The following is a 12,373-nucleotide window of genomic DNA, read 5'->3' as shown; positions in this document are numbered from 1 at the left end:
TTGTTTTCCTGTGTTTTAATGCTACTTGATTCATAGAAAAGAACTCGTAAATTTAGAAGGTTTTGAGAAAGTAGAAGTAAGAGTGGACTCAACGGATTCCAAGAAGGAAGGGTTGCCCCGGGGACAAGTAAACCATGTCCTCTGAAGAAAGGCAACCCACGTCCGTTTGCCCCCTCGAAGGAGACGCAGAAGCACCACGATAAATATGTGTTTTTAAGATAGGTATGTTTTAGAGTAAAACAAGTAACTGTGTCTTTGATTCGACTGTGAAAATGTCTGAAGCTTCCGCGAATGAATTGAATATCTGGGAAGCACAGCTTGTATTCTGTCGAACTGACTGTCATTAACTCTTTGTTGACTGGCTTTAATGTTCAAAGCATGAGTCTATTAAGTTGTTTGGAATTGAATGAGTGTGAAAAGTGATTGTTGAGTGTGTTCATTTCGATTTAAGATTGTGCACCCAGGAATGGGATATAAAATTGAATTATATTTTAAGTTAAAGTTTTATTTTTAGTTGGTTTTGCAACTGTGAAAAGGCAATGAACAATTTTCTGAGGGATAAGCTTCAGCCTTGAAGCTAATTTGGGGTTTGGTACATTGTTTTAATTGGAAACGCTGCTATTGTTTTATTTTACAGTCTAAATTTGAAGACATGTTTTACTGACTGTTATCTTGTTTTAAGGGAAAGAAAGGATAGAAAAGGAGGTATAGGAAAGATTCTGTCCGTTTAAAAAGATTTAAGTTTGTGTAAGGACCTAGTGTTAAGTCTTTTGTTGTAAGAATGTTAAATAACTTTTTCTTTAGTTTTTGGTTTTATTACAGTCATTTGAAAAGGCGCCTGAAGAAAGAGCAAGAAAATGATGTAATTTACCTATCTTTTAAAATAAGCACGTGCTATTCTGTTCTGTGTGTAGTTAATAAGTATTATAAGTTAATAAGTCTGAATTGAATTAATACTGTTAAGGTTAATTGACCTGTTTAAGTTGAAGAACTGGAAATGTCATTTGCAACCACAATGAACTTTCAAGTTTAGCATGTCGAGTTTTGGAGGAGTCTTAAGTTCCGAACAGGGGACTCACTCATATAACATCGGCAGTTTTGATTTTTAAATATTATTGCAATGAATTGGAATTGGAATCATCTTTGTCGTAAAATTCCTTGGATTAGGAACCTCTTACAAGTGATCCAAAAAGTTTGGAAACAATTGGAGTTTAATCTAAAATGCTGTCTTTCCTGATGGAGATGAGTTCTTTTGAAGTTGAAAAATGTTACACATGATTTTGTTGTTTTTAAACCCTAAGGATACCAAAAGGATTGAAAAGGTTTAAGATAGATAGTTCTTTTCGATCAGAAAAGAAAGGTTTTGTAAAGTGACGTAGCTGAGAATGTTTTGCTCCGCCCCCTTGGAGACAAACAAAGAACTTAACCCGCTGCAGCTTTTTGCATTGCTGAGAGTCAAATTTATACATATTGGACATTGCCAAATTTTACATTTCTAAGTTAACAGATAGAATTGGACAAATTAACCCATTGGGCTCAGGGGCAGAGCCACAATGGCTTCTTTTTAAGCAGGTGACGGCAGGTTCCAAGGCCACATGAGAACTGATGCCACAACAAGAGATCCAGCAGCTTTGAGAATTTAAAACTGAATTGCAGACATCAAATATCATAGCATCTTTATCAATGAGACAAAATGCTTGAGAAGGGAAGATAGTTGCAAACACTTCTATCCTTAACGTACAAAAAGTACAACCAAGTCTGGGCATAAGAAATTGGAATCAATAAACAAAATTTAACTGATATGAGTGGTTATTTAAAGCACTAAAACGGAAATTTATCTGATATTTAAGAGGACAATCAAAGTTTTAGAAAATAACAAATCAGTGGTTTACTGTGTTGGACATTGGCAATGGGTTCTGGTCCATACAGTTGGCACAAGAGTGTCAAAATAAATTTGCATTTACGTTCAAGGGACAACAGTACTTCTGGACGTGTCTCTCCCAGGGATTTTATAATTATCCATCGATATTCCACCTTCCTTCAGAAGGTTAGAGTGAAAGTTAGGCTGAAAATGGCACAGATAATGAAGGAAAAGGTTTCTTATTTGGGAATAATAATAACACAGGGAAAGCATGAGACAGAGCAAAAGTGAGTGCTGACAATCCTCGAACTCCCCTAGCGCAAGATATTAAAGCTCTAAAAATAAAGGCACTGTTCCTATTTCTGGTTATGAGATTAAACAGATAAGAAGCACCAACCCCCACGGTTAATCCCACATTCTAATTACCGACGAGTAAGGTTACGACCCAACAGCCAAAAGTGACTGGTCTCCCTTGCCCGTTCTTGACTACAGGACTAGAAAATAGTCTTGTGATAATAAAACCTAATAAAATTGTATATGATAATGTAAAGCTTGAGTTGTTACCGGTAATATTGATTTTCTCAGATAGCCAGCTACCTGACTGGTGCCCTGAGAAGACCCGAGAGTTGCACAAGGTATTACTGTAACAATTGTTGAGACAGGAATTTGGTAATGAGAAAATAATAACGGGAAAGAGCCATAAACGCAGTTCAGTGAATGACGCAGCCACAGTCCTTAATACAGGAACTTCAATTGTCAATACTGTAGATTTGGAAAATGTGGACCAGAAGGTTAGAACTCTCAGTCAGCTAGTAAAGGATATTTTTTTTAAAAAGGAACAAAAGGCACAGAAGTGGTGTAGCTAAAGTAGGACAGGATCTGTCAAAAACGGTGACAGGACTGGTGAGAGTACGGGAAGGTCATGCTCATACTATTAATGATATCATAGAAAAGGTAAAGGAGGTCCACGACATTTCAAATAATGAAAGTGTTTGTAGTACATATGGTCCGTGGATGTTAGAACAAACGAAGGAAAATTGGAGGCAAATTGATGCAGGACGGGAACCAGTTTGGATAAATTACACCCAGTTGGAGGACTTAGCTAGTCACACAAATGTTAAAATTATCAGGTGCCAACTCAGAAAACTTAAGGTATGGAAAGGTCAGGAATGTGTAAATACAGGATCTATGAGTATTGGAGTAGTGTTGGGAATACCTGTAATTCTGAGAGATAAGTTAGGGATACAATTACATGAAGTAGAAAATATAGGAGTGATAAGGGGAAAAGATTACATAAAATACAATGATATTTTACCATATGTTGTGGAAATTGGAAAAGAGGTAATTGGAACAACATTGTCCATTGTCTGAGTGTAGTCTGGAAAACCAGGTGATCATATGTCCTCATCCTATATATAAAACGGCAGAATCAAAATGTGGATTTAATACCACTGTAAATTGCACCATGAAGACTAGGAAAGCATTGTCAGGACAAACCCATGTGGCCTATATGGGAAAGGGGAGATATTGCTTAACCACCACAGCGAGGGAGTACCAGTATGGACATAAACGGACTTGTCCGGTGAACAACAGTATGTTTTGGTTCAACCCACAATTACCAACCCGAGTGGGGAAGATGGAGTTGGTACAGATACATGAGCAAAAGACAGAAACGATAACTGTGACAGAAAGTATTAAGGAGGAGTTGACAAATTACCTCCGAGAATATGAATATACTATTCAGCCATTGCCCACACGCTTGGGTAAAGAGAGACAGCAGCTGGAAGCCATTGCAAGCTGGAACAACAGTCGAAGATGCTACAAGATGAGATTGACAAGATAAATGATTCTACCTGGCAGGAGGACTTATGGAACTGGGGGTCAAACGTGCAGATACACCCCTGGTTTAGAATTATCTCCCATGTCCTGACAGTGGTTTTGGGTGTCATGGTGTTAGATGTGACATACTTAATTTGGCAACTTAAGAAATTGATTAGGCAATGCAAGAGGATTTATGAACACAGGTTGGACAGCTACCCGAAAAGCAATCAGTGTTCGAACTTTCTCTGTAAAAGGAGGGACAATTAGTTATGCCATAAAAGGGTAATTGGAGAACCATCTCATATATACTTAAAGTGAGCAAATGAATGATCAATGTACTTTATGAAACTGTATTATGTTTATACAATCGGTTATGTAACAGTGATGTTTAAATGAATTTGTAATTGTGCAAGTGTACCACCTTTTATGTTGCAAACAATTTGTTGAAGCCCCTGCAAAACTTATGCCTTTACAGAGTTCCCGCTGCCCCCTTGTGATATAAGCAGGCGACGTATTGAGTGCGACCCCTCCGGGTGTTGAAGGCTGTTTCTCGACAAATAGAGACCATTAAAGGCACCTAGGTGGGATCAAGGGAAGGATTCTTAAAATGGTTGTTGAAGAGTCAAGAGGGGACTGTGAGAACAGAATTTTAGAATTTTAAGAACAGAATTTTATGGGGACATTTAAGCTGAGAATAATCAATCATGTATTGCTGGCTTGGCCTTGCAGCTCAATGGCAGGAAAGATATTATGCTTCAATGACTACTTTAAATACCTCTCCCCTCCACATACGATGATATTGTGTTATCATGGTATGATAAAAGGAGGGATTGTTGGAGAATTTTCTGAGCTTTGCTAATTATTACTTAACTTTGTAGAAATAGAAAAACAGGACGCAGCTTGTAGCTAACCTAACCAATGGTCAGGAAATGTAGACAGAGCAACTGACCACAATCATCTGGCTTAGGAAGGGACAGAGCTCATGATGGATTTTGGGGAAGTGAAAGCAGAGTGTTCGTTACTGACTCTTCCGCTTTTATCATGTTTGTGCAACCTAGCCAGAAGTAACGGCCAAATATAGTACCTGGAGTGTGTACGTTAAATAGGGAACAATAGCTTGTTCTGCTCGAACTAACGCTCTACTGACCTCGGACATTGCAAAGGGCACAGAGCTGCAGGTGGTCTTGTGGTTGTCCTGTGGTTTCTGCTTAATTGTGCAACGGCTAGCTCTGCTTCTTTTATACTATATAAGTCCACGGCGATTTGTAGTTGGCGGGAGTTGCGCTGGACCGCATTGAGGTTAGGTGTGCTCCCCCATGATATCATGCTATAAAGGGTTTGATTCCCAACGTCTGAGTCCGGAGAATTTGTTCAACAATTGGGCACAATCTGGATTTTCTTCAACAGGACTCCTGCACTACCTGCCTGCGCCTACTACTCCTCCTGGTGGACAGCCATCCCTCTTCTGCCTGTGCAGCCATTACCTGCGGTGTGGCCACCTCGCTAAACATGCTATCCACGGCGTCCTCAGCACCGTGGTCCTCACTGGATACAGGGGTGCGGTGCTTGAGGATTGGAGAAATGCTAACGTTGTACCTCTGATTAAAATAGGAGTGAAAGATAGACAGAATAATTACAGGCCAGTCAGCCTGACCTCAGTCGTGGGCAAATTATTGGAATCTATTCAGACAGATAGGATAAACTGTTACTTAGATAGGCACAGGTTAATCAAGGATAGTCAGTATGGTTCTGTTAAGAGAAGATCTTATTTGACCAACATGATCACATTTTTTGAAGCAGTAACAAGGAAGATAGATGAGGGTAGTGCAGCTGATGTGGTCAACATAGAATTTATCAAGGCTATTTACAAGTTCCCACATGGCAGACCGGTAAAAAAAAATTCCCATGGGATTCAGAGAAATGCAGCAAGGTGGATACAAAATTGGCTTAGTGGCAGGAAACAATGGGTAATTGTTGACGGGTGTCTTAATGACTGTAGGGCTGTTACCAGTGGTATTCCGTGGAGCTCAGTACTGGGTCCCCTGCTTTTTGTAGTATATCTTAACGATTTGGACTTAAATGTAGGGGGCATGGACAAGAAGTTTGCAGACCAGACGAAGATTAGCTGATTGGCAAATAACAAGGAGGATAGCTGCAGGCTGCGGGAAGATATTGATCGTCTGGTCAGATGGGCACAAAAGTGACAAATGGAATTTCAGACAGAGAAATGCGAGCTGATGCATTTTGAGAGGTCAAACAAGGCAAAGGAGTACACGATAAATGAGAAAATACAGAGAAGTGTAGAGGAAGTGAGGGACCTTGGAGTCAATTTCCACAGATCCCTGAAGGTAGCAGGACAGGTCGATAAGGTGGTTCAGAAGGTATAGGGAATCTTTACCTTTATTAGCTGTGGTATAGAATATAAGAATAGGGAAGTTATGCTGGAACGGACTAAATCATTGGTTGGACCACAACTTGAGTACTGTATGCAGTTCTGGTCACCTTATTACAGAAAGGATGTAATTGCACTGGAGAGGGTGCAAAACAGATTTACGAGGATGTTGCCAGAACTGGAACAATGCAGGTTGGAGGAAAGATTGAATAGGCTGGGTTTAGTCTCTTTGGAACAGAGAAGGCTGAGAGGAGATCTGATTGAAATGTACAAAATCTTGGGGAGCCTGGATAGAGTGGAAGTGAAGGATTTATTCACCTTAGCAGAGAGGTCAGAGACGGTGGGGCGGGGGTGGGGGGGGGGTGTGGGCGTAGCTTTATACTGATTGCTAGAGAAATAGAGGGGAGATGAGGACAAACTTTTTTCACCCAGAGGGTGATAGGGCTCTGGACCTCACTGCCTGAAAGTGTATTTGAGGCAGAGACGCTCAACTCACTGAAAAAGAGTCTGGATATGTACCTCAACTAACATAATCTGCAGGGCTAAGAACCAAATGCTGGAAGGTGGGATTGAAATAGGTGGATCCTTTTCTGGCTGGCACAGAAACGATGGGTCAAAGTGGCCTCTTTCTGTGCCTTAAACATTTGATATTTCTATGATACTATGGTTCTTGGAAGCTTAAAATACTAAATTATTCCTCTTTTCTGCTGATATTCGTTCTATGTTTTTTTTTTACCAATCTTTTACCTCGTAATTCAAATGACATCTGATTCACAGGTCTTTCGAATCAATGTCTGGTTGTTCCACTTAAGAATTCCCTTCCTTAAATGAAAAAAAGTTGGTCAGACTAATCTGAGCAAGATTCCACTCAACTTCGCAACCAGTCATTTTGTTTCAGCCTTTTTCAACGTCTGGCCCCAAGTTGCACCATTGCATATTTTGGGATTTTCATGCTTAAAAACTTTTATTTAGAAATTCGCAGTTCTGAATTTTCAATTTCCCTCAATGGGGTCCTCAGTTGTGCCTGACCTAACAGGTTACAAATAACGACTACTTATGAATCCAGTATAATTCATTAAGCAAGATGATATAAATACTGAACATAAAAGCACTCAAGGCAATGTGGAAGTTTCTTATCCTTCAAGACCAGGATTCTTTGAATGTTGCCAGCACAGGCGATGCCTTTGTTCTCCTGTCTCTGAATTGACATTACGTTGAACTGTGTTTCAGAATAATTACACCACAGACACCATTGTTAACTGTACCAGCAAAGACTCTGAGTTTCCATCTTTTGGGCTTCCGATTCCTTATTATGATATCCTTTGAGTTAACTCTTCCATTAATTTAACGTGATGTTCATCTGTTGTCAGCACACCTCTGTAATTAGAGTGGAGTACGCTAAATGCATCTCCATCTCTTATTTCCTAGGCTCCAAGAGTTAACATTTCATTGTGTGAACACATATTCCATCCTTGCAGATACAAAGCAGTCGGACGAGCACAGTTTCATCTTCTTATCAACAATGTCAACTACCGTAAACAATTCACCTCAACATTCCCAGGTTGCCAAAGCAATTAAGAATAAATGTGTCCAGTGGAATATCAGGAAAAAAATGTTTTTAAACATAAATGTTTTATTCTATAGATACATTTAATTGATCAAGTCAGTTAGCATACATATTAAACTACATGGTTCCTGTTTAATGATAGGTGTCATATCCAGTTCAAGCTTCTTTCACATCAGTTCCTTTAGGGAGAGCAGTCACTCTTCTCCTGACCCCTTTACCAAGTTCATCTCTTTCCCTTTGCTCACTGCTCGTTATCTTTTTTGATTTCTGTTAATTTACTTCCCATCCTCTTGCTCTAGACCCCCTCTTCCCGTCACTAACAGCTCTAGTGTTTGTCTTTACTCCTACAGGCCATTTTCTTCTGGACCTCCAGCGGTCACCTCTTCTCCATTAACCACTGGATCTTTAAGCTGGTCTCAGTTGCTTTGTTTATTAATTAATTTAATAATTGATGTAACTGGATATTTCACAGCGCTCTTTAACTGCTCTCTGAACTCGGACTGAGTGGCCACATAAATAAATGTGTTGGTTCAGCAACTTACATTCCGTAGCATATATGCGACCTTTTCAAAGATATAAAAAGAATCATCATCTAAGAAATAACCAACATCAAAGATATATAAAATATACACCAGCCACAGAAATATGAAATTGCCAGATATGCTGAAGAGTAAAATCATGGACTTCCTTCTTCTCTCCATTTCACAGTCACTGTGATTATCTTTCTTGCTCTGACCCCTCAGTCTCTGGCGAAGTCGACTGGTCACTAAAATGTGTCTGACCGTCAGAGCATTCAGCAACAGAATTAAAATGAACGGCAATAATGGTGTTAAAACTTTTTCAAATCTTCTCCAACCAATCCACCGAGGGTCAGTAAAATAGCTTGGCTTATTAGAACAGCTCCACTCGACATTGTCTGTTACCCATCCAGGTTCATATCTAAAGTAGATGGGAATATTTTTCAGACAGAGCAGGATGCCAGTTGTTGACAGAACCACACTCGCAGTTTTCCTGGTGCAATATTTTGATTTCAGCTTCTGGCAACAAATGGCGACATATCGATCAAATGTGAAAGTGATGGTGAACCAAACAGAACAGTCGACGGCTGCACGGATCAAGGCATAGAGAGGGCGACACACAGAGGTGAGGTCCAGGAAATTAAATGGGAAATAAAAGTTATTGATTCTCCGGAGTATGATCTCAGTGATAATGACCAGTAGATCCGCCGTTGACATGGCCACCAGGTAACGGGTGGTGCAGCTGGAGAGTCCGCAATTTCCCTTGGACAGGATCACAATTGACACTAAATTAACTGGAAAGGAGAGAAGGGAGAAGTGGCTGTAAATTACTGGAAAAACATTCTCCGCTTCTCAACCCATGCAGGAAGGATTTTAGAACGAAAACCGTGTGGATTGGGATCGGGTCCATGACCTCAACCTGCCTCCAACACCAACACTTCCAGATTTAACAAATCCTGGACGGGGGGAGGTACAGCACCCCGCTCACCGGACGCTGGTCAACTAGTTAAATATAGTAATGAGGAGCCAAAGAATGGGTAGACTGGAGAACTGTAGCCGAACTCCAACCACTGCCAGTGTAGGAACCCATTCTGGACTCGAAACACTCCCTGGTGTCGAAGAAATTCCTCCCCGATTCGAACCAGTCCCACAGATAGGAGGCACTCATACGTCTTGGACCACTCTCTCTGATGTATAAATGAGTTAGATTGAAAAGGGAGTTTATTGAGTCAATGCAAATGTGATCACAGCACAGGCTTTCATTTCTACAGGAATATCATTAAAAGAAAAGTGTCATAATAATGTATTATAAAGGTGGTGATTGAACATGTAAATAATGTGTACTCTTCTGGACTACACGTGATAAATATATCCAGGGTTATCAACAGGTGCACGTATTCTTCACAAAAATAATACCATAACTGGGGGATTATAGTTATTGGGATATGTTGTGGCTCTATTCTGTCGATAAGAGAAGGATGAGTGTTGAACTAAAAGAGGACTTTAAAATTATATAATGTTTAGAGAGGGATAACGTGGACCTGATATTTTCATCTTTGCTGGTGACCAGTTCTGCATTTCCTGAAAATAAAATGGTCATCAATAAATGCACGATGGAATTCAGGAGAGATCTATTTACTTGTACTGCTGGGAACGTGGAATTGAGACCTCTTGGAGTAGTTGCAATGGGGGGAAAAACATGACGAAGCGAAGTTAGTACATGAGGGAGACAGGATTGGAAGGATATACAAATAGGAATAGATGAGGTGGAATGAAGAGTGGCTCGTGAAGAGCAGGAAGACAGCCATGATCTCGTTGCATCGAATGCCCAGTTTATGTGCTGTAAAATCAGTAACTTGTCTATTAACAAGTCATAGTCATCAGTATTTTTCGTAATATTGAAGAGGATTATTTATTATTGCAGTGCACTCATGACCAAACGCTTCTCAGGACCGTGCTCGGGAAGGAAATTAATCAGCACCTGATAGTGCTGTCAACAACTCTACTTAGAGTAAGAGTAAGATGGGGACCCGCATTGAATACAATGACAGATACTCCAGGAAATACACAGTCCCTAGTGTTACGTTGTCCACACCAGTTAGTCAGACACAATCAGTGCAGTTCCAGAGTGACAAAGACTCCCAGTTATACATGATCGCTGAGGTCAGGTGCTCCACTCCAGTTCGTGCACACACACACAGGATAATTCTACATTAACAGATAATTCCAGTAATCCTTCCCCTCTGAGATTTTCCTGTTTGAGCTCTGATTCTACAGAATACAACATTCCACATAATTCAACAACTTTACAATGTAGTGTGCCTTGAGCTTGAAACAGTTGAGACAACAGATTAAAACTGCACAGATAATTCAGGAAATTAATACAATTATATTATTGAATGTGTGTCTTTGTAACTGTAACCATTCGATCTCATGTAATATAATTATTCCCATGGTAATGGTAGAAACCAGCTCGCACACAGATTTACAAACCTTCATTGGATATATACACTTACCAGGAACGCCAATTATTGCAAGGGTCACATAGAATATGTTCCTCACCCATTGAATTGGTCGGTGCATTTTCTGCTTGGAGTGATCGGTCTGTTTGTGCTGCATGTAATATCCCTGAAATAAATTCTGAGCTGACACATTCCCAGTGCATTAACTTTATGTCCTCCCGGATCTCCATGGGGATACTGTGGTTGCAAAATTGTTCTAACTTTTTTTCTTAATCTTGAACAAACAGATTACGACAGCTGTGTTAATTCCCTGTTGATGGAATATATTTTTCACTAAAATTGAATTTAACCCATTCCTACCTGCAAGACTGGCCAAATCTGATCACAATAAGCAACTATTCAGAACTGGAAGCTGTGTTAAAGAGAAATGAAGGAAGTCCTACAAAAATCATGAGTCCCATCTGTAGATGTCATGTCGTTTTAGTGATGGCCTTCACTCTGCATGACGATTCTGAAATTAAATTCCTAACGTCAGAGAAGCCTCTAACCGTTCGTCTATACTGTGGATGCTCTCTTTATCTGTGCAATTCCGTTCAACAATTCATATATTCAAACAAAAAGGAGTATAGAATGGTTGGAACACAGCAGCTGGCCATTTAGTCTGTCTTGTCTGTGTCAGCTCTCTGCACGGGCAGTTCATCTAAACTTACTCCCACATCTCCTCATCACTGACCTGCATTGTTTTTTTCTCTTCAGTTTGCTTATTCAATTCGCTTCTGATTGAATCTGGCTTCACCACTCTTTCAGCCAGTTCATTTCGTATCCTAAACACGTGCTGTGGAAACATACGTTTTCCCACATGTCCCCATTGATTCTATTGACAATCCATTAAACCCGCGTCCTTTGGTTTTCGCCACATCTGCCAATGAGAGCGGTTTCTCTGTGTCTACTCTGTTTAAACCGCCCATGCTTTGGACCAAATCTATCAGCCTTTCTCTCAATTTGATTGTCTAATCTGTCAGCATAAAACATCTGTGACCCCTGGAATTTTCTCTTGAACATTTTCGACATCCGTTGTAACGTCTACACATTGTTCCACAAATTGCGGTGCCTAGAACTGGACACAATGGCAGGATTGTCAATATCGTTCTATCCCTCACACAGTCCGAGCTACTCTGTTTCCCTTTTCAACCTCTTTATCCGATACATCGATGATTGTGGCTGTGTCAAACCCTTCTTTCACAGAGAGTTCGAAACTTTAATCAAATTTGCATTTAAATATCTGTACCTCCCTCGCCTGAAAACGGTCCATCTGTGACTCTTCACTTCTCTTCCACGAATTCCTTCTCTCCATTTAAGTGGACAGACTTTGCATCAATATTTACTATAATCCACCAACTTCCACAATTATCTTGACCACACTTCCTCCAACTCCACTTTGCATAAATAATAACTTCCATTCTCTCAGTTTTCTCAACACCTTCTGTTTTTCCCAACGATGCCATCTTTCATACCAGAGCTTCTGCAGTCTCTTCATTTCACATTAACCGTGCATTCCTCGCATTAGTTTTGCAGAGGCCTCAGCTTTATATGTTCCATCACCCGAGTGACTGTCCTCACCTCCTTCCCTATTTTCCAGAACCATGATATTAATTCACTTATTCTCACTTTCCAGTCCAACCGCCTCCACCTTCAACACATCATCCACCGACATTTCGACCATGTCCAACTAAAATCGTGAACAAAATATCT

The 12,373-nt window shown here is 40.2% G+C and overlaps 1 protein-coding gene across 1 annotated transcript; it reads right to left on the bottom strand.

Moving 5' to 3' along the window:
* Positions 1-8,171: 8,171 nt before the first annotated feature.
* Positions 8,172-10,742, bottom strand: LOC137362768 (probable G-protein coupled receptor 139). The gene is made up of 2 exons (XM_068027014.1): positions 10,676-10,742; positions 8,172-8,953 (listed from the first exon to the last, which is right to left on the bottom strand). The coding sequence occupies exons 1-2, from the start codon at positions 10,740-10,742 to the stop codon at positions 8,172-8,174; spliced, it is 849 nt and encodes a 282-aa protein (XP_067883115.1).
* Between the last annotated feature and the right edge of the window lie 1,631 nt (positions 10,743-12,373).

Source organism: Heterodontus francisci, unplaced genomic scaffold, assembly GCF_036365525.1.
Source record: "Heterodontus francisci isolate sHetFra1 unplaced genomic scaffold, sHetFra1.hap1 HAP1_SCAFFOLD_237, whole genome shotgun sequence".
In the NCBI taxonomy this organism is placed as follows: domain Eukaryota; kingdom Metazoa; phylum Chordata; class Chondrichthyes; order Heterodontiformes; family Heterodontidae; genus Heterodontus; species Heterodontus francisci.
This window is presented reverse-complemented; position numbering and strand designations above follow the sequence as displayed.

Bases quoted from the DNA above. Each gene is read 5' to 3' on its own strand.
- LOC137362768 (XM_068027014.1), bottom strand. From the start codon at position 10,742: ATGCACCGACCAATTCAATGGGTGAGGAACATATTCTATGTGACCCTT. The intron at 8,954-10,675 runs GTAAGTGTATAT...TCTCCTTTCCAG, and splicing joins TGCAATAATTGGCGTTCCTG to TTAATTTAGTGTCAATTGTG.